This window comes from Tupaia chinensis, unplaced genomic scaffold (genome assembly GCF_000334495.1).
Source record: "Tupaia chinensis unplaced genomic scaffold, TupChi_1.0 Scaffold000054_1, whole genome shotgun sequence".
NCBI classification, from domain to species: Eukaryota; Metazoa; Chordata; class Mammalia; order Scandentia; family Tupaiidae; genus Tupaia; species Tupaia belangeri.
This window is the reverse complement of record NW_006159512.1, coordinates 5,239,377-5,263,043: the sequence shown is the minus strand read 5'-3', so window position 1 is coordinate 5,263,043 and position 23,667 is coordinate 5,239,377. Positions and strand designations below refer to the sequence as shown.

The 23,667-nt window shown below is 37.2% G+C and overlaps 1 protein-coding gene across 1 annotated transcript in view; it reads left to right on the top strand.

The window, feature by feature from the left end:
- Positions 1–11,970, top strand: part of NUP37 (nucleoporin 37) — a 47,875-nt gene extending 35,905 nt beyond the window's left edge. Inside the window, exons 6-10 of the mRNA XM_006141397.3 lie at positions 5,657–5,747; positions 7,540–7,721; positions 8,198–8,248; positions 10,475–10,568; positions 11,054–11,970. Of these exons, the coding sequence (XP_006141459.1) occupies positions 5,657–5,747; positions 7,540–7,721; positions 8,198–8,248; positions 10,475–10,568; positions 11,054–11,167 (532 nt within the window). The 3' untranslated portion in view covers positions 11,168–11,970. The remainder of the gene's footprint in view (positions 1–5,656; positions 5,748–7,539; positions 7,722–8,197; positions 8,249–10,474; positions 10,569–11,053) is intronic.
- The last annotated feature ends 11,697 nt before the right edge of the window (positions 11,971–23,667 follow it).

Below are 23,667 nucleotides of genomic sequence, written 5' to 3'. Positions count from 1 at the left end.
GTTTAATCTTACTTTCTGAATTTATTTGAAACCTGACACATACTGAAGTACCCTTTACAAAATTCTTATCATTTTGTAGTCTCCAATTTTAAGGCTTTTGCCTAACTGTTGAATTTCTCCTTAGTCTGTGCCATTAGCAGTTTGCTCACCATTCTAGCCTCCAATACCCACTGTCAAGATTTAATCCATCGAGAACCAGCAGTTAGCGTAATGGCTATGTCGCTGGATTCCCACGTAGTCGACCGTGTTTCGCGTCGCGGACCTGGTGGCTTAAAACTCACGCCGGGCGTGTGTGCATGCACGCCCAAGATCCCAAGAGGAGAATAGAGGAAAAGGGATTGCAGCGTGACCATCCCCTCTGGGGGGTGATTTCTCGCTTTCTGTCTCTATGTCTCTCTCTGTCTGTCTGGCGAGCATACGCGCCCTATAGCGAAAACCTCTCCAAAAAAAAATAAGATTTATCCATCTAATCACTAGGGTTGTGCTTTCAGTATGTAGTTTCCCACCTCTGAACTCCTTTTGCACTTAAAAACAGGTATTTTAGCACTACATGCTTTTATAATTTGCTTTATTTTCCTGTCTATGTGTTCACTTACTAAGGAGATATACCATGTCTCACCCTTTATTGAATCATCCATAGCATGATGAATAACTAGTGTTAGATTGTGTGAAAATAAGAAGAAAAGCTCTCATTTTGCTATCGCAGCCTCAGTAAAAAATGTATTTCTTGTCTAAGGATGTTGGAGGTCCCTTTTCTGCACCCAATGACAATATAAAGCGCCTTCTCATCTTATTTACTCCATCTGGGTATTACTTTTGTTCTTTCTTTCATATTGAATCAGTACACTTGATTCATGTGATCCAGAAGGATTGTGGTTTGTATTTTCTACTTTATTGGTCAGAGAGGGCCAAATGGATACAGATGTGTTATTTAATGGCATCCATGCCTTCTTTTGTCTATGTTGTCAAAAACATTTGGTAGCAGAAATTTCCTTCTATAGTGAACTCCCAAGCAAACAGTGAATTGGCAGTTAAAAATGGAGAACAAACAAATACAAAGAACAGAGTATTACCCAGGAAATTTCTTTTTTATTCCTCAGACAGAACATCTCCCTCCACTAATTTTCCATTTAAAAGACCCATATAATCTAGGATATCCTCAATATGCCAACACTCAACTTATGGGATCTTTTTATTAATTAAATGGGATAATTACATTGAAATACCATATGGCGAGGGTATTTAATGTTCTGCTGAAAAGCACTCAGCCCAAAATGAGGTGATAATTTTAGCAATAAGCTACTGAAATTAAAGTATATGCAATTGTTAATGAAGAAGGATGTGAAATTAAGAAGGTGAACCCTTAAAGCTTTCCTCTTTCTGTGATGTACCACTTTACTGAAAGGTATACTTCTCTGGTTATAACTGACTTGTAGGTAATTTTATTGAGTTGTCAGAAAAGTCATGACACATTTTTGCAACAGATGGCACTAGTTCATTTTTGGAAGTACTAGAGTCTGTGTTATTGCTATGTCATTTGACAGCTGACAGTTCTAGCTTCATTCTTAAAAAAAAAAAAAATTAGCGATTTTGTTGAGTTTTGGAGCTTTTGCGACAAGCTGAAAATGAGAAACCAAACTGCATTTCTGTCACATTTTACTGTTTTACTTCCATAAAGAGAAGAAAGCACATCGAGTTTGTGAACAGTTGCATAAAGTTTATGGTGACAATGTTCTACAAGAACATTGGTGCTAACGATGGTTCATGAAATTCTGCGCTGGTGATTTTGATCTCAACGATGCTCCTCAGTCAAAGAGGCCCACCGAGGTTGATGATGACAAGATAAAGGCATTGATCAAATCAAAACCACGTTACACAATACAAGAGATTGCAGAAACATTGAACATCCATCATTCAAGCATTCACAACCACCTGAAGAAGCTGGGATACATAAGCAAGCTCAATATTTGGGTTCTTCATGAATTCAAAGAAGTTCATTTGATGGCACATATAAACATCTTGTGATATGCTCATTAAACATGAGAAAAATGATCCTTTTTTGAAGCGACTGAAAACTGGTGATGAGAAATGGATTGTTTAGAACGTAGTACACAAATGTTCTTGGCCCCAACATGATGATTCGCTTCAAACAACATTGAAAGCAGACATTTATCAGAGAAAGATTATGCCCTCAGTGTGGTGGGATTTTAAAAATGTTGTGTTTTTCTAGCACATACCAAGGAACCAAACAATTGTTTCAAATGTGTACTGTTGTTAGTTAGATAGTTCGAACAAATCCATCATCCTGAAATATCCAGAGCTCGTTGATCATAAAGGACTGTTGTTCCATCACGACAATGCAAGACCATACCAAAGTTTGATCACCCGTCAAAAATTATTGGAGCTAGGGTGGGATGTGTTGCCATATCCAACATACTCACGCCACCTTGTTTCACTCTATTCAAAACTACTTGTGTGATATAATGTCCAATTCAGATCAGGGTATGTAAGTGGGCAAGGATATTAAGTGCATATCTATATTCACTAAAAGACGTGTAAGAAGGTTTATAGCAGCATTTTTATTAATGACCAAAAATTGGAAGCAACCTACATGTCTGTCATCAGTAGAATGGATAAATATGTTGTGGTGTATTTAATTAATGGCATACTATATACAGCAACAAGAATGAACAAATTATGACATGCAACAATGTTCGGGAATCTCAGAAAACCAAATGATGAGGAAAAGAAATCAAACCAAAAATAATACATAACACATGAACCTAATGTTCAAAAACAGGCAAAGTAAGCTGTGATATTAGACATCAGGATAATGGGTACCTTTATAAGAAAAATGACTGGAAGGAAGCACTAGATGATTTCTGGAGTTCTAGAAATGCAGTCATGGGCCACATAACGTTTCAGTCACCACAAGCACAAATATGCAACAGTGGTCCCATAAGATTGTACATAGAGCCTGGATGTAGTAGGGTATAACATCTAGATTTGTGTGAGTACACTCTATGATGTTTACACAGTGTCAAAATCACCTAACAATGCCTTTATCAGAATGTGTCTTTGTTGTTAAGTGATACATGACTGTACTCTCTTGATTTGGGTATTGTTTTCTTTGAGTGTGTTTTCTTTGAATTGTACTCTTAAGATTTGTGTGTTTTGGGACCAGCAAATGGCATAATGGTTACATCACTGGACTCCCACATAGTTGACTGTGGTTTGCATCCCAGACCTGGTGTCTTAAAACTCACACCAGGTGCATGTGCATGTGTGCCCAAAATCCCAAGAAGAGAATGGAGAAGGGATTGTGTTGTGGCCATGCCCCCAAGGGGCGATTTCTGTCCCCCCCCGCCCCCGCCCACCCCGTATCTCCGGTGATTGCACACACCCTCTAGTAATAATCTCTCTTTAAAAAAAAAACTGTGTATTTTTATTATATACAGTATACTTCAAGAAATTACAAAAAGAAAAAAAAAAGAAAAAAAATGTGACTGTGTAATGGAACTAATATTAACTACATGAACCATGAAATAAAAACATAAATGATTTGGGCTCTCCAAAAAGATTTGTAAAGGGCTTAATTACTGACTGTCAAAAAGGGAAATAAGACTTAACAACTTCAGTTGTACCATCTGTAGCTAATTCGGTTAGAACACACATCTCAGCCCAATTTGGTGTATCTTGAATACTTAGTATCTAGATTATACAACCACTGAGAATTATTGAATAAAGACATAATTAGAAACCATAAAATATTTTATCTTAGTCCCTTAAAAGTCATCTGAATCACTTCTCATTTTTAAGTCAACTTATTAGAAAAAGTGTCAAGCTCTGTTCAGTCAGGATAAAATACATCTAAAAATTAGGTGAAAATTTGGTTCATTGTACTGGAATATACTTCATTAATTCAGCTGTTTTATAATATTTTAACCAGATTTTCCAACTTTTATGTTCCTTTCATTTGAAAGAAAACAGTCATGAATACATTCTGGTATGTATTTGTTCAATTTATGTGATAGCTGACAAAAAATCAAATACATATTAGAATAAGATCAAAAGAATGGAGGTTTTTAAACCATCCTGTCATGGGATTCACTGACTTTTCAAGACAAATTCTCACTATTTCAGTAGTGGTAAAATATATCATAGCTTAACACTTATGATGAGAAAAGCAGTAGAGAAGAAAGAAATATTCAGTTGCCATAATTAGGTCATTTATTGTGGGGAGTAAAACACAATTGCATAAGCTAAGCCCTTGGTAAAAGTGACTCCCCTCTTCATTTAAATTGTAACTGTCTTTCTTGTATAGTAAATACAGATGAAAAGTGTTGATTTGGCAAGAGAAAAGAGTATTTTTTAAATAATTTCATCAACTTGGTAATCATTGTGAATTGTGTTAATACGTAATGACAATATTTTAAGATTTGAGACCCTATAACTTCTACAAATAAAGAACATTTAAAGTAATGTGGCTTGGCACAGTATAGTAGCATTGTTCAATAAACACATCTACTTTCTTTGAAATCAAGTTTTGCTTAGATGTTGAAGAAATATCCCTGAAGTTTATTGAAATTGTTTTCTGGTCCCTAATGAGATATGAACTATAGAACCTGAAAGAAAAAGACCAAGGCATTCAAATGAATGCATCTAGTCCGTAAGGACCAGAATTTTATGAATATTTTGCCAACTACCTACCAAGTTTTATTTCTTGCCATTGTAACCATACCGCACTCTGTGCCAGCGCTATGCTACAGTAGCTGAGTGTGAAGAATGAGCTGAAAAATAAGCAGTTCTGGTGAGGGGTAGCAATTTTCATAACACAGTGCATGACTGAGTCTTCTTAATATTGATTCTCCTTTGGAGACAGAAAGACAATTGAGGTGGAAAGCCATGTCAGTGAGCAGCATGCTCCTTGTTCATATGAATTTGTGCCTGTGGAAGAGAGCGGGTTGGAGGAACCAAGTGCCTATTCCTTCAACCTACCTTTAGTCTGGTAGCTGTCAAACAGGGCTGCCTTTCGGAGAAAAAGCTGGAGAAGTGAGCCAAATCAGAAACATACTAAGATAGGAAGTGACCACTGGGATGGAGACTAAAAGAAGGAAGAAGCAAATGGAAAATGTGTCCCTAAATTCCTATCATTTAAGATTAGCTTCTGTATATGTTATTTTTAAAATGGGAGCGTGTGTGTATATTATCTGTTTAAACACATCCATGATAAGAATTATAGTTCAAAAAATGACTCTTGAAGTAGAAATGGAACCTGACCTAGAAACTTCCAAGATTTTGCCTACAAAATAAAGAATATGTAAATAATTTAATTTAGTTTCTGTGTTACATTAGAAAGAATATGTAACTTTTTTTCCCTCATAATTTAGTATGGCAAAACTTAAAATCCACTTACTATTAGGTCGTTGGGAAAGTCATGGCATAGTTTTCTATGTTTTCCTATGCCAAAAATGCGTCATGACTTTCCCGACAACCCTGAAGTGGTATTTTTTTTAAAGATATATCTTAAATACAAATGTCACCCTTATCATCTGTAGTTAATAACTTTGAATAAATTCTTGAAAATATCTTTTATTTATTTTAGTAGCAATATATAGCAGGAATATTTAACGTTATATTCCTATTCTCTTACTAGGATTTGGAACTTGGATGGAATACAAACAGCTCATTTTGTTCTTCGTTCCCCTGGAATGAGTGTGTGCTGGCATCCTGAGGAAACTTATAAGGTTTTTATTTATAACTCAGCTCTTTTATCAAACTGAAAAGACACATAGATATAATACATATATGCATAGTGGAGAAAAATCAGTGGCTTTTTCCACCTCAGAGACTCTAATTATCACAGATGCATTTAGATTAGTTTAAAAATCTATACTTGGAATTTTTCTCTGTAATTATTTCAGTGTTCATTTGGCAACTATCATCCATAAATTACATTTATTCAGAGTATACTTTTCCTGACCTTTGATAGGCTATTGTCTAAAACCTAATACCCAGTCTAGCAGTAGTATCTTTTTTCAAGGTTATCTTTTTTCTTTTTTTATATTTGCCATAGGGCACATGTCCTCTCTGGAGAGTGACAGAAAGAGAGGGAGAAAGTGAGAAAGCACCTCCTGGGAGATGTTTGTACCATAATCTCTTCTCCATGCTCTTGGGATTTAGGCACACAGGCACAGCCACCAGTTCAGGACTGGAACCAGTGCACCAGACCACTCACTAGTCTTCAGCAAGCTACACTTAAAATAAGAAATGTATGTACTCTGTAGTTAGGTAGACCTTGGTTAAAATTCAGACTTTGTCATGGGCTTGGGTAAAACCTTGAACAAATGAATTCCATCTCTCCAAGCCTCAGTCTCCTCATCTGGGAAATGAGAGTAATTTCCTCATAGAGGAGTTTTGAGAATTAAAAGCAGGATATGCAAAGCTTTTACCTCAGTGTTGTTCTTCTTATTCTATATTTTGTAATTGACCTCACCGTAGTTGTTAGTAGTTTTAGTGTTAAACATTTGTCTGTTCTTAAAGAATAGTTTTTTAACTCATTTGACCTCACCATAGTTGTTAGTAGTTTTAGTGTTAAACGTTTGTCTGTTCTTAAAGAATAGTTTTTTAACTCTGTCTCCTCTATAAAGAAGTCCAAAAATCCTGAAACCAGCAGTTGGCGTAACACCTATGTCGCTGAACTCCCATGTAGTTGACGACATTTCAAGTCCCAGACCCAGTAGCTTAAACTCATGCGTGTGCATGTGTGCCCAAGTTCCCAAGAGGAGAATGGAGGAGTAGGGATTACGGCATGGCCATCCCCCTGGGGAATGATTTCTCACACTCTGTCTCTCTGTCTCTCTCTGGCTTTCTGCTAAGCGCACGCACCCTATAGCAAAAATCTCTCCATATAAAAAAAAAGTCCAAAAATCCCAAGTACTTTTGTACTTTCCTGAAGTACAGTCACATTTTAGCCATATGGTAACTTTTGTAGTCTGATACAATTATCACCCATTTTACAGATTAAAAAACAAACTCCAGGTCACTTGACAGATTAAGTGGTAAAGTCCAGGATTTTGGATGCCAACTCCAACGTATTTTTTCGGTCTACCACTACTACTGCATACCTTCAGGGGTGTTTTCACCTTAATATAGCCAGGATTTAAAGAACATTTTTCATAAGTTACTGATTTCATTCATGACCTCAATAGGGTCATAAGTAAATGTATACCTGGTATATTCAAGAGGTTCCCAGACTTGAACCTGAAAGGAATGCCTCTCAGTCACTGTTACTTCTGTGCCTATCTCTGGTCCCCTTATCTAACTTTCTTGAGTCTTGTCTTTTGCCAGTTTTCCCTAAGGATTTTTATATTTTATAAAGATTTTTACACAGCCTTCTCTTAATTTCTTTGCATCTGATCTTCTATTTGTAATAAATGGAGATGTTTACATTGTACTGTATATCACTGAATCTCTGCTATTTCTTAGACGTAGCCAGTGAATTAAGTAGTTTCATTTCATTTCATTTTTCTTTTACAGCTGATGGTTGCAGAGAAAAATGGAACAATCCGGTTTTATGATCTTTTGGCCCAACAGGCTATTTTGTCTCTTGAATCAGAACAGGTGCCACTAATGTCAGCACATTGGTGCTTGAAAAACACCTTCAAAGTTGGAGCCGTTGCCGGAAATGATTGGTTAATTTGGGATATTACTCGGTCCAGGTACTTTCTTAGTATATTTGTCTATAACTTAGAAAAAATCTGCAAGTATTGTTAAGTGATTCGTTGGGCCACCCTTGTATACCTGGGCCTTACTGTGAAGCAAAAACAAGTATCTCCTGTAGAAGAGTCAGAGGTATGGGTTTTTATTAACATAATCTTGCCTTGCTGATTTATTTCGGAAATAACCTAGAAAGAAATGTCAAAGAGGAAATTTTTTTTATCTGAACAGTGTTTATGTATGTTAGAAAAGAAGAAAAACACTGACCTTGTTGAATGGTGATGGTTTACGGTGATTCTAGGTCATATCTTTAAACGTATTTTGTCTATTTTAACTGAGTACTTACTGGGTATTTTGTTACAGTTTAAGTATATTGAACATTCTGTACTGAAAGAAAAAAAAAACTTTTAAATCTTAATTTAAGTTCATCCATTGAACCTAGCATATGGCACATAAAATGCAAAATATTATCTTTTAGTTATCCTCAAGATAAGAGACCTGTTCACATGGATCGAGCCTACTTATTCAGGTAATACATCATTCTTATTTGTGATAAGACTTTTTTTTTTCCTTAATTTTGCCAAAGAGTGCATGTACTCACTTGAGAGACAGAGGGGGAAATTGAGAAAGCACCTCCCAGGGGGGTGGTCATGCTATAGTCCTTTCTCCTCCATTTCTCCCTGCCCTTAGGATTTGGGGCATGTATGCACATGTACCAGTATGTTTCTCAAGCCACTAGATCTAGGACTCAGACAGCATGGTCAGCCAAATTTGATTTTTTGACTTTGTGTCAAGGTACCCTGGATATTTTTCCTGTCTTCCCCTTTGTACTAGATTTATTATTATTATTGTTATTGTTATTGTCATTTTATAAGAAACCATTTTGCTTTTCCAACTGTCTTTGATTTTGTTTGAGTTTAGGCAAAATTGATTTGTTTTCAAATATTTTCTTTGAAAAATTGTATAGCACAAAAAAAAAATGTTGTCACTTCCACTAGTACTACCCCAACAGTGTAGAATATAATATGCTTCCTTATTGTGCTATGTTAATAAAGATGGGAATGTAGGTGAACTCAGGTTTCTACATAGTGTAAATTGTGCTTTAAATGACAACAAACTAGATTGTGTGTGTGTGACATGCCTACATGTCCTCCCTGGGTCTTTTAATTCATTTTTTCCTAATATTCCATTTTGTACTGTAGTCATTAAGCTGCTTTCAACTTTAACAGAGAAACCTTATAACAGATACTAGAACTAGTGAAACATTATCAGCTATATTTCATCCAATTTAAAATGTCCTCAATAAAATTGTAGGTCTGGGGACACCATTATTAAGAACAAAATATACTTGGACTGGCCCCATGGCCTAGAGGGTAAGGGGGATGGATCCCACATGGCTGACCACAGTTTGAATCCCAGCACCAGCAGCTTGAAAAACACCTGGTGCATTCTGTGCATGCCGCAAATGACTGGATGGGAAAATGGAGGAAGAGGGATTGCCATGTGACAACACTTTATTGGGAGGTACTTTCCCACTATCTCTCTGTCTTTCCTTTTCTGGTGAGTGCATATGCCCTCTGGCTATTTAAAAAATACATAAAATTAAAAGTTATAAGAAAAAAAGAATAAAATATATTCAACTAAATGTAAGAGTATGGTTGATTATAAGATACATCCTGATTTCAGAAATGTGAGCAAATATACATTTTAAACTTAGTGAAATCTAGCCTTAAAATGTCTGGAGGAGGAAGTGTCAGGCTTAGTTTAGCAACTCATTAATGTCTTCAAGTACTCAGGCTCTTTTCATCCTTCTACTCTACAATCCCCAGTGGCCAGGCTTTGGGCTTGTTGCTTCACGGACATAGATTTCCAGGGATCATAGCTTATAACCACACTGCCTGAAGTAAAAGGAGAGCAGGGAGCAGCTTCTTTTATAAAGGATTGTGATAACTGCCTTAAAACAATTCTGTCTCCTCTCCTGGATTTGGACACACATTGCCAGAATAAAGTTGGATTTCAGTTAGCATGAAAAAGGACATAACGGCTGTCAGACAACCAGTAATGATTGCCACTCTAAAATATCACTAGACGAGTATTTTTGGTCAAGGAATCCTTCTTTCTTATGTCTTCTCCACAGCATTTAGGCATGTTATTACATTTCTATTAACATTAGCTGACTTGTCAAACTGTAATGTCCAGGATGCCCTGAAGCTTAAATATTTAAATAGTCTGGGTATTTATGTCATCCCAAGGGATTTAAACACATGAGTTTTTCACTCATAAGAAATGGCATAAGAACATTAAAGGTGTTTGTTAAACGTTCTGTGAAATAGTTTATATCTGTTGCTCATTGCAGTTAGCCCTTTGGTTGTAAAAAAGACGAAAGGGATGATGTTAACTTTATGTAACTTTGAAACTTAACAAAGTCCCAACTAAGCACTTAATAAATATTCACAGAGTGATAAAATATTTATAGCTATACTGGAATTCCCTGTCTTAATTGTGAAACCATAGAAGGGGCCTTCAAAAAGTTCATGGAAAGCGTTTATCATGAAAAAACTGTGCATGGATTTAATTTTTTTGGTACCAAAAGAAACTCATGTTTTAATTCCATTTCCCACTACCTGTTTTAAGTCCCTTTAGATTAAGAAATTTGGGATTATCAAATTACTGCTTTTAAGAAATAGCCTATTTCAAAAAGCTTAGAGTTTTCTAAAGGGTATTGTACTTATCATACTGCAACCTTATTTCTCAGGTGGTCTACAGTTAATGAAAATCTGTTTGCAACCACTGGTTATCCCGGAAAGATGACAAGCCAGTTTCAGATTCATCATTTAGGACACACTCAGGTAATACAGAAATGTTTTGTGACATAGCTGTTTTTATAAGTTGTGTTTTCAACTTTTCCACCATGGTCCCTTGATTTCTATTTGGTAACTAAAGATATTTATGTGTTTTGCTTAAATTGAAATGGGAGGCATTTTTTGATGTTTAAATCATCAGTGGCACAAATGATTTATTTGCCAATATATATTCCATTGCTATCTTCTCCTTCATTTAAAGATACCAGCTTAATTTTGCTTGCTTGACTGGTACAGACTGCAAAAATGTTCAAGTCTGGGATTTATCAGTTTTCATTGATGTATTGTGTCCTTCATTACAACCAGCTATAAATAAATAACGTGTATTTCACCCCTGAGGAGACATATTTTTAAATGTTTCTGCTATACTCAAAGATAATTTATCAATGCATTTTTTTAAAAAGAAGCATAGTTTGTATTTGTTAACTTTGGGGGATTTATTGTGCTTCTTTAATTCTTCAAATATTTTACAGCCCATCCTCACTGGTTCTGTAACTGTTGGATCTGGCCTTTCCTGGCATAGAACTCTCCCACTGTGTGCAATTGGAGGAGACCACAAGCTACTGTTTTGGGTGACTGAAGTGTGAAATAAATTTTCTGTACCTTAGATTTGTAAGCTTTCTATTTTTCATACACATTTTGGAGACTGTCTTATTTTTATATCAAATATACTGTAAACTCTAGAAATGTCTCTGTTGCTTTTGTTAAATAAAATATAGATGGTTTGAAAACTTTCCCTCCCTTGTTCTCTCTCTCTCTCTCTCTCTCTCTCTCTCTGTGTGTGTGTGTGTATCACCTTGTAAGACTATTATTGACTGAGCAACTCAGCTCCAGAGAAGAGATATCTAGAGGAAAATCATGCTTTTAACTTTATCAAGAAATTATTCAAAAAGTATTCTTTCTTTTATACTTTGAGTATGAGCTATTTTCCTAATTCTCAGGAACACAAACATTTACAAAAGGAGTAAAAGATCTCTTAGTATACTTAGGAAATAGTTAAATGTATATGTATACATTTGTGTTAGCCATCCCTTTGTGTATGGGTGTTGTAACTTCCTTAGTAATTATAAAGGATTATTCAATTAAATATAAAAAAGTAATTCACAGTTTCTTAAAAATGTGCCTGCTTGTATCGCTCAACCTCACTCAACCCTGTTTACTATATTCAAATTTCTTTGGACTAGCACATCTGGTGTATAGGATAAAGCTTACCTTCAAAAAATTATATATAGGATAAACCTTTTAACAGCCTCCTTCTTGTATGGATTTTCACCATTCTTACGAAGAAATTTTAAAGTTTGGGGGCTACGCATCTAGTCACAACAGAACTATGTTCACCTTCTCCAAGATAATTAAAATCAACATTGTAAGGGACCAGCTGTTGGCGTAATGGCTATGTCACTGGACTCCCATGTAGTAGACAAGAGTTTGAGTCCCAGACCCGGTGGCTTAACCCAATGCCAGGCATGTGTGCTTGTATGCCCAAGATCCCGAGAGGAGAATGGAGGAGAAAAGATTGCAGTGTGGCCATCCTCCCTGGGGGGGGAGAGGGGGGGATTTCTTGCTTTCTGTCTCTCTGTATCTCTCTGTCTTCCTGGCGAGCACACGCACCCTATAGCAAAAACCTCTTAAAAAAAAAAATTGGCATTGTAATACAGTCTTGTCTTGTCTTTGTGACACATGGTGATGCAGACAGATTTGTAAGATGGTTCTGGTTGTCATTCAGCTACAGTTAAATGAATTTCTACAAACTGTGTTCCTGCAAGTTACTATCCCTCTGAAGCTTTGTTTCCTCTTATAAAATGTAGATTGAAATCACTGTCTCGTGGAATCGCTGTGAAGGCTACATAAAAACAAATGAAAATACCTATCATGTGTCTGTCACACAACTCAGATTTGTAGATATTATTGATTTCAGAGATACGTCATTCTTATTTTTGAAGATTTCGAGATTTTTAATTAATAATGCCAGTAAAGTTTTATTTACTCAAGTTTTCTTATGGTGTCTTATAAATATCTTATGAAGTAAAGAAAAAAGAGATTTTTGCTATAGAACATGTGCACTTGCCAGAGAGTCAAAAAGTGAGAAATCACCAACTGCTGGTCCTCCTCAAAAACAATCTTTAAGAGATAGAAAAATGTTGCAGATAATTAAGAAAAAAAAAGAATTTATTGAGATTTTATAATCATGTAGTTGTTTAATGCAAACTATTACCTGCTTTAAAGTACAGATAAAAATTAAATACCAATTTCTATGTCAGTTATTTAATATAGTAAGGTATCATTACTAAATAATATAATTTATTTTGCCCCTTTATAAGATTTTGAACTTACAAAGAGCAGGGAATCTTGACATGGTTCTCTTTAACAGTCTTTGTGATGGATGGGACAGCTATCCCTGAAAATATCAGAATAAGCCAAAGGAAAACCATCAACAATGACTTGAAAGAGTCGTAATTTCAGGATCTATCCAAAAATTAAGAAGGCCATCCTTTGGGCCAATGTATTTCTTTTTTATTTTTTATTTTTTTGGAGAGGTTTTTTCTATAGGACACGTGAGCTCCCCAGAAAGACAGAGAGAAGCAGAAAGCGAGAAATCACCCCCCAGGGGGGATGGTCATGCCGCAATCCCTTCTCCTCCATTCTCCTCTCGGGATCTTGGGCACACACCCACACGCACCCAGCGTGAGTTAAAGCCACTGGGTTCGGGATTTGAACCACGTTCGGCTACATGGGAGTTCAGCGACATAGCCATTATGCTAACTGTTGGTCTCTTGGGCCAATGTATTTCAAAATTATTGTCTTACATTTAGAATATTTGATGTAGAAATTGAGTAGGTTGTGTTTAGGGATGGAAATTGGGAAGTTGAGTTTGCTGCAGATTAAGAATTTAGGAAATGGATTCTCTGGAGTAAGGTCTTTTTTAACATACAAAATGTATCTACCCAATAGAACTGCTGTTATTAGGAGATGTTGTTTTAGGAAAAAATCACTTGTGGTGGTCGTGTCAATACTATTGTGCCAAAAAGAGGCAGAAAGTGTTATCCTCAAAGGAAACAGAGTGGTGGTTGCATCTGTAAATTAGCATAGTGATTATAAGATAAGACAGTCTCAAGAAATGTGAAAGATGCCTTTACCTCTTAGTTTCAGGAATGGAATGCAGTAAATGTTAAGAAATTTAATCTCTTTTTTTCCTTTGGATCTTACATATAGGCTACAGGACCATTTTCCAACTTCTACAGTTTCACTCTATTATGCTCAGTTAGACTTTGAAATGATATAATATTCTTCCTTACTAAAGCTTGTTCTTTGAAATATGTTTAAGTTAGACTAAGACAAGAGGAAATGTTTATGGGGAGTAATTTATTGGTCATCACTTCTCATTCCTGATAAATAACATGAGACCTAATATTGTCCGTGTGTCCCAGTTTTAGTTTTTCCATGTTTGTATATAAATATGTCTGAGAGGATTTTTCTTCTGTTGAAATTAAGTTTTCCTCAGGATTGCTTCATTTGCAAACATTGTGGAAAGAAAAAAAAAGTTGTACTTATGTTCCGCAACTTGTATTATTTAGGATTGTTGAACCAAGTCAGGATATCACAAATCTGCTAAATGTCAGTGCTAAATCCTACTGTTTCAAAATGATGGGATAAGTCCCATTTTATTTTTATGATTTGGCTTGTACATTGTGAATATTTCAGTGTCTCTCCCATGCCAAGACACAAAATCACACACCCATGCACTCCAGTTTGTTTCTTTCTTTGGTAATTTGTGACTGCATATTGACACTGACCTAGAAATGTTCCTGTTGCTGTTTTAAATCTCATGTCAGTGGAGAAGAAACTGAAATCTGGTTTGCACATTTGTGTCTGTTTTTCTGCAGTTGTCCAAAATCTGACTTTATCCCAGGAATACTGATTGGGAAGTTAAGAGATGATAGTGTGCCCAATTTAATTTTAATAGTTCTAAGGAGAAAAATTGTAGTTGCCCCAAACTATTGTCATTTCTTTTTCTTCGGCACAAAAAGTAGATTTCAATGTAACTCCACTTTATCATACTGGTAAGGGCCTTAGTTCTGAGCCCAAATAAAATCTGCAAAGTAAAAATGACCATTATGATGTTGTGTTTCCACATATTCCTCATGAGAGCTTAATCAAGTCCTTGAAGCATCAGTCTGTTCTAATATATCTTTATCAAGCTGTCTGTGTGCTCAGTAACAAGGACAGGAGAGAACACTCTGTTTCTTTAATCTTAACACCTTGTTGATTCAAAAACATTTGTTTTAACAGGCATTTAAAAAGAATTTCAAAACAGCCTAACATTCGTTTCTAATTACACACTTAAAGAAATAATGTCCTTTAAAACATGTAGAAAGTTTTTTACTATAACATTATTTTAACTTATAACAATCATATGTTACCCAAGCACAGCTAACATAATGAAATAATTAGGATGTTAGCTTTCAGGATTTAACTTTAGAGCAAGAAAAAAAGACACATTTTATGATATATCAATTACTCGGACTCAGCATAGCAATGTCTTATGCATGCATTGATACAGACTTCATGGAAAATTAAAGATTTAATCTACTTTCTGACTTTTCAGCTGTTCTTTGAACTGCCCTAGTAAAAACAGTTGTTACTCTTATGTAGGATCAAGTGTCATTTGCCTGGAAATTTCCTTGGGTCCATTCATTTCTGTTTAGCCTATGTCTTTTTTACATAGTATTGCCTTCTTAACTAATTTTTAACAGAATACCTTGGGATTTATAACATTTAATGTAAGCTTATAAAATCCATCAGAACAAAGGTAAGTAAAGGTGAGACCACCGGCTTTCTCAGCATTTGCAAACAATTTGAGTAACCCAATAGATTTAAAGATGTATGAAATATCCATTTCTACCTACTGTTGTTTTTAATGGTAGATTGAGTTGAACATCTATTTCTTTGTATTAAAAGACAATAAATGTATCTTTGCTAGTATCTTTGCTTCTAATGGTGGTTAAACACAAAACTTTGATCTTTCTTATAAACACAGCTGTTGTGACATCATTGAGCCAAATCCAGACAAGATTAGACTCTGGCCAACATTAAGGTTAATCTTTGCAACAATCTCAAGTAAGAGCTCTCTAATACTGTTTTAGGAAACCTCCAATACTGTTTTAGGAAATACCTATTTTTGAGACAGTGTATAAAGGAAATAAGCGCTAGACAAACCTCTGAAGCCAGCCAGAGGCAACTAGTGACAAATTATACCACAGCAATAAAGAAGATGGAGACTAACCAAATAAGTTCATTTTGTTCATTTTTACTTAGATTGTAATCATAGAAATGACTTTCTTAGTTGATACTAAGTTTATATGAGACCAGTATAAGTTACTTTTTAATGAATGTCTTTCTACCACCTTAATGTTTCTTTGATCAGTTGCTAGTTTCTTCTTGCACTGATACTAATGAAAATTGAGTGTTTATTACAGATAGAATAACTGATATCTTTTATTGTAATTATCAGTGTAATAGCTCATTTTAGTTTCCAGTCTACCAAAAAATACTTTTTTTTTTTTTTTTTTTTTTTGGTTAACGTTTAGACTCCCTGGAATTCTAAGTACTTTGCCAAAGGTTCTGTAGGGCTGATTCTTCTGAGAGTTGGGACTCTGGTGTCTCAAGTTCTATTATGAATAGTCCCAGTGATACATTTCTTTCCCAATTGCCAATTCCAGGAGGACATCTATAGTATTATCCCTCACCTGAAATCTGTAGAGCTCTAATATTAGATTTCTCTAGTAAGATTTCCCTAGCACTTGATTTTGATCAAGTATAAGACTTGGTCATATTTATATCTGTTTCAGGGGTCTCACCCCCATCCCAGACTTACCCAACAAAATTCCAAACCTATGGAATTGTCTGTCTTCCTTTTGCCATCGTTCCACCCACCTAGCACGTTAACATGTATTTACATGTACATATAATTTTTAAAAAATACATTAAAATACCTGAGAGAGTATAGAATTATTAAGTTGTTGAGAAAGTCATGACATGTTTTTCTGTGTAAAAATATATCATGACTTTCCCAACAACCCAATATTACAAAGGTTTCTCAAGATTATATTCATATTGCCACTGTCAAAAAGCTCTTTTTCCTTGGAAGTCATCACTTTCTTAGATCCTGGGATAATGTACACAGCCCCCAAATCAAACTTGTTTACATCTTTCTAAGAGACATTGACTTCAGTTATCCTGCCATCTGCCACATTTTGCCACTGAGACTGTATCGAGGCATGTCTTTCATGTGATATTTATGATATGACACCAAGTTTGGCTCTGGAGTTCAATAAAAGAACAGTTTAACCATTTCTGCTTATGTGATATACATAGGAAGCAAGACCCTAAAGCAGCATACATGATGAAAAGTAATAGAACCAAGCCTGGAAAGTAAAAGGGAGATGAATGCTATCTTTGAATGAAAATACAAGACTTGGGGGACCAGCAAATGGCATAATGGTTGCATCACTGAATTCCCACTTGGCTGACCATGGTTCGCATCCTAGATCCGGAAACTTAAAATATACCAGACACGTGTGCGCATGCCCAAAATCTGAGAGGAGAATGCAGAAGAAGGGATTGCAGCATGGCCATCCCCCCGGGGGTGATTTATCACTTTCTGTCTCTCTCTATCTCTCCAGTAAGCACATGTGCCCTATAACAAAAAAAATCTCTCTAAAAAAAGGATAATACAGGATTTTAGAATGCATATCACAATACAGTTCACTCATTTTCATTTAATATTCCTATTTTAAATCTCCAACAATGTACATGTATTGGCTCTGTAAGTACTGGATGTTTAGCTACAATCACCTTAGATTCCTCAATTTTTTGTTTTGCAATATTAAAAAGGGCTTCTCATACTGCAAAACATTGTGAACCACTTTCTTAGACTGGCTCACTACTTCTGGTTCAGTCATTTTTTAAAAGGTAATACCAAAGGCTCTAACATGATCATTTTGGACTCTAGAAATAAAGCTTCAGAAGAAATGTTGATGTTGAACTTTCAGAGTAGTTTCAAGTGATTTTATGTGGCTGTGATTCAAAATAACCTGACCGCTTTAAGAAGTCCAGGTGCTGAGTCATATACTGAAATGGCCAGGGGAGGTTAATTAGAAGCAGCTGATGGTGCTTCATTTACTCTTTTTTTTTTTTTCAATATATGGAGAGGGATAGTCTATGAAGAGGACAGAGTGCTGTCAAAGGTGTACTAGTTAGGAAAAGACCTATAACTGAGGCCAATGTCATTTCTATCTCACCAAAGGGGAAAAAAATCTTAGAAAATTCAAGATAAAATACCATAGCCCTATAAAAAAACTAAGCGATACAAGCAAAGGGTGATGTAAGGATTGGAGGCCGACAGATGACTTGGTGGTTAAGGTGCTGAACTCCCACATGGCCAACTGTGGTTCAAATCCCAGATCTGGCATCTTGCCTCTGTCTCTCTCTGGCAAAATTTTAAAAAATGATGATGATGAATAAAATTAAATAATTCTTTATTTAAAAAAAGAGGAGCTGACAGGTGGTGTGGTGGTTGAGGCACTGGACTTCCATATGACCAACCATGATCTGACTCTCAGACCTTGTGACTTGCTTTCTCACTTTCCCTTTCTTCTCTCTGTCTTTCTGTGGTCAAATTAAATAATAATAATAACAGTTAAGTAAATAATTCATTTTTTAAAAATGTGGCTTCATGGTCATCTAGGGCAAAAGACACCGATTTCTAAAGCACAACTCTGCTGAGTAACTTTGGCACCAGTTCCTTTGAAGGGGAGTGTGCTGTTTCAAGGGCTGCTAAAACAGGAGACTTGATAGAGACTCTGGATAAATGATTAAACCCCCGTCCCCAAAATCCTTTCCCTGGCTTGCACAGCAGAAGCAACTGTCATCTCTGATTACTTCTTGAGAAATTGAATCAATGAGACTCTAGACTTTACCTTACTGAAACCCAGGAGTATTGTCTCTAAGTCCATCTACTGGATGGTGAGTGCTCTGTGTTGTCTTAGATTCTGTACTTATCTGTTTGACATCCATTCATCACTGGGTCCATAATATTCACTTTATTTTCTGTGTTCTGATGTCCAGAGGCATTTGTGGCTTATAGACCCAGGAGAGGTAATAACTAGGCTCTCCCAGAGCTAGCAAACTCCTATAGATAGTAAACTTAATTTTTGGCCCCATGTCTTTCTAATGCTAAACAACTAACTCTAAATACTATCCCCCAACCACCTCCTTATCCAACTAATGGATGAGCATATACTATATTTATATTTCATTTCCTGCTTTACTGAGAACTCTGATTATCAATCTCTTTAGGACTCTTCTCTTGAGGTAGTTAGCTTTTGATTCTGGTCTCCTGCTACAACTTTTTAAAAATTTTTTAAAAATCTTTTTAGTGGGACCAGCAGTTAGCATAATGGCTATGTCACTGGACTCCCACATAGTCGACTGTGGTGAGAGCCTCTCAAAAAAAAAAAAAATCTTTTTAGAAGTTATTTATTTTAGTCATGATTGAGAGTAAGTGTACCTAAGAGAGAGACATACTCTTTTTTTTTTTTTTTGAGAGGTTTTCGCTATAGGGTGCGTGCGCTCACCAGACAGAGACAGAAAGTGAGAAATCACCCCCCAGGGGGGATGGCCACGCCGCAATCCCTTCTCCTCCATTCTCCTCTCGAGATCTTAGGCACGCACACACACGCGCCTGGCATGAGTTTAAGCCACCGGGTCCGGGACTCGAACCGCAGTCAACTATGTGGGAGTCCAGCAACATAGCCATTACGCTAACTGCTGGTTCCCTGAGAGAGACATACTCTCAGCAAGGTCTTGTCATATGCACTGCAGTCCCCTACCCATAGCCCTGCAGCTCATCAGGATCATGGATACACATGCCTGGTGTGTTTCAAGTTGACTAGGCTGAGAATTCAAACCTGCTTAATCCAGATCTGTTTATAGCCATGTGGCCTGCAGCACTGCAGGTCAGTACAGGAAGAGCACCAGTGCTGGACAGACATTCCAAATTTCTGATGAAGTGAAGAAAGCCAGAACTTGAAGTTGTGAATTCTTTTTTATGTTTTGCTTTGTTTTTCAATTTGCTATAGGGCCCCTGTGCTCACTGGGGAGAGAAGAAAAGTGAGAAATCACCCCTCAGGGGGATGGCCATGCTGCAATCTCTTTTCCATTCTCCTCTTGGGATTTTGGGCGTGCACGCACATGCACCTGGTATAATTATCAAGTTACCAGGTTCTAAGACTCTAGTTGTGGTCAGTATGTGGGATCCAGCCACCTTAAACTCCCTATCACCTGCTTGCTGGCCTAAAATTGAGCATTCTTAATGCAATTGAAGCAATTAGACTAGAATCCCTTTACTTAACGAAATCTCAGCTGACATTTGGATCACTCCTGAAGGATAAGGGTGCAGGAAGGGATAAAGATCAAGGGCATTTAATCTTATTTTTCCACCATTCTGAATCAACATCATGCCTCACTTAACTGTTCCATCCTTAAGGAGAGCAAGAAGAAATACACACGCAAAAAAAGTGGGGTCCATTTGTCATTTTCCCCAAGAGCTTAGCCATGATGAAATTAAATAACTGATTTTCTAGTAATATGTTTATGAAAACAAAGAACTATTAGAAACAGATAACTCTTAGAAAATTCTTACAATTTTATTGAATGGATATATGCAGAGGTCATATAGAGGCCCCTTTTGAAATCAGTATTCATTGTACTCTACTTATTTTGCCTCCAAATTTCACTATAGTAAATAAAATTTGGTAATACATCTTATTTTTATCAATGAGAGAAAGCCTGAAGGAAAGAATATCTATTACAGAGGATTTCTGGCACTTGCCCAAGACTTCTAGCTATAGATTATGTTTAGTAATCCTGGAAATCAATTATTAAAATGTCAATGGCGGGACCAGCAGTTAGTGTAATGGCTATGTCACTGGACTCCCACGTAGTCAACTGCGGTTCGCGTCCCGGACCCGGTGGCTTAAAAGTCACGCCAGGCGTGTGTGTGTGTGTGTGTGTGTGCCCAAGATCCCGAGAGGAGAATGGAGGAGAAGGGATTGCAGTGTGGCCATCCCCCCTGGGGGGGTGATTTCTTGCTTTCTGTCTCTCTGTCTCTCTCTGTCTTTCTGGAGAGCGCACGCACCCTAGAGCAAAAACCTCTAAAAAAAATTTTTTTTCCAAAAAAAAAAATGTGAATGGTATCTAGGATCCTAGCAGGCAGAAAAAGACTGACATTCTTTTTTCTGTTAACTAGAAATCATGTCTTTCAGTATTACATTTGTCATTTTTTAATTAATAAATTAAACCCCTTTAAAATTATTTTGTCAATTGGCCAATTGAGAACATGTTTATGTTTCTATAGTTATATATATATACACACACACATATGTATGTGTTGACAAAGAGAAAGAATTATATACCACATATACACAGACATGCCACATATATGTATATACCTGTTATTTACATATAATCATAAAATGACTGATTTTTTTTTTAAATCCCTGCAACTCCCCAGCAAGGAGCCTCTCAGCACTACAGATAAGACTAGGCTAACCTGTCTAGAACATCCTGCTCCAAGAAGCTGATTGAGCACCCACAGTTGTGAATCTCGCCTAAACCAAGGGTTCATGGAATATGAAATAAGCACAAGGGTCATCAGGCCCAACTGTCATTCAACAAATACTTACTGAGGGTTTACTATAGGTCAGAAGTTGGGCTAAGACCTTACAGTGAGTAAAGGAGAGTCTCTGCGCTAAATTGGTAATCTGAGACATTCAAGCAAACAGGTGGGTATATGAGCTAAATTATAGTTAAGCTGAAGATGCTCTGAAAGCATATACTTAGAAAAACAGTTAATCTAGTCTTAATGGGTCAGGGAAAAGTCTAAGGATAAGATGGTAAAACTTGTGCTACCAGTTAAGATGTAGAAAGATGCAAGAAAGTCTTTCACATCCATGGAAACATCCAGATAAAGTAAAACTTACACTTTACCATGGGGTTGTTGAAAAGCAATAGATGTAACAAGACCTTAATGAGATAAAGTCTACAGCGATGTCCGTCTATGCTTAGAGGGACAGAACTGAGCAAAGTGCTGTGGCATTGCTACATCCCGGGAGAAAAGTCTGACCTGGGGACAAGCAGAAAGAGCAAGCCTGCTACGCTCTGGGAGACTGCAGAGTTAAGAAGAAAACAGGGGCCAGGTAGTGGTACACAGGTCACACAACACTATGTGAAGCTGACTCATACAAGGAGGTTTTGTGTTCACGTCTGGAAACGCACACGCCCACGGTTCAGGGCTGGTTCAAGCTGGGGGCAGACTGCAGATGAAGACCCTATTGGGACCAGCAGTTAGCGTAATGGCTATGTCGCTGGACTCCCACCTAGTCGACCGCGGTGCGAGTCCCGGACCCGGTGGCTTAAAACTCACGCCAGGAGCGTGTGAGTGCATGCCCAAGATCTCAAGAGGAGAATGGAGGAGAAGGGATTGCAGCGTGGCCATCCCCCCTGGGGGGTGATTTCTCGCTTTCTTTCTCCCTATCTGGCAAGCGCACGTGCCCAATAGCAAAAACCTCTTAAAAAAAAAAAAAGATTCTATCACTTATGGAGGAAAGAAAGAAAAGTTATTATCATTTTTAAATTGCCATGGGGCATATGCATTCACCAGAGAGGGACAAATAGAGGGAAAGTGAGAAACCACCCTCAAGGGGGGGGTGGTCATACCTCAGTGGTATGACCTTTTATCCATTCTCCTCTCAGAATTTGGGGAATGCACGCACATGACCCTGGTGTAATTTTCAAACCATCAAGTCCGGGACTCAAATTGTCCAGCCGGCCAGGTGGTATCCAGGTGTCCCAACCATCACACCACTGACCGCCCCCAAGATGAACTTCTTTAGAAAAAGCAAAAATGAAGCCAGCCAGTGGCATAGAGGTTAAGGCAGCAGGATCCCACATGGCCTGCTCCTCGTTCAAGTCTGGACTCATTGGTTTGAAAAATTATGTGGGTACTGGGTACATGTGTGTACATGCTAAGATCCCAGGAGAAGAACAGAGGAGAAGGGATTGTGGCAGTGGCCATCCTTCCTGGGTGTATGATTTCTTACTTTTCCTCTCACTATCTCTATCTCTGTCTCTCTCTCTCTCTACCCAGCTACCCAGCGAGTGCACACACCCTACGGCAAAAACCTCTTAAAAAAAAAAAAAAAACAGTAAGGAAGAGAGAAAGAAAGGAAGGAAGGAGAGAAAAATCATGTCTGGCATGTGCATGTCTGTGTGCCCAAAATCCCAAGAGGAAAATGAAGTAGAAAGGATTGAGGCAAGGCCATCTCCTCTGGTGGACAGGGATGATTTCTCTTTCTCATTCTCTCTGTCTCTCTGTCTCTCTGTCTCTCTCTCTCTCTCTCTCTCTCTATATATATATATATATATATATCAGCTCTATCTCTTTCTCTGTCTCTATCTCTATCTCTATCCCCAGCAAGCACACACACTGTACAGTAAAAATTTTTAAAAAAATAAAAAGAAAAGCAAAAAAGCAGAAGAAACCAGCTGAGACTTTGCCAACAATATAAGCTATTAGGACAGGCTTGGGTCTAGAAGTATCCCTAATCACTAAAATAAATCACTCAGACTGATCCCTCCCCCCCCAAGATGGCTAAGAAAGCATCAGGAGGGGGGAAGCATTTGGCAAGTAGAAAGAATTCACAAATCTTGCACGTTCTCATGGTGCCTGTGTTTCTGGGCCCTGTTGAAAGGGAATGCAAAGCAGAACAAAATAGTCTAAAACTATGGGTCATCTATCTCTTAAACATCGACAAGATCAGAGAACAGTCCTTTGCAGGAGGTACATTAGGGCCAGCTATGTATGTCATGGTTAAGCCCTGTGCATTGTGAGCCAGATCTCATATGGCCTGGCAGTTTGACTCCCAGCCCTGGAGGCTTGAAAAACACACTAAAAGCACATGTTCATATGTGCCCCCAAATCCTGATGGGATGGAGAAATGAGAGAGAAAGGAGTGTGACATGACCA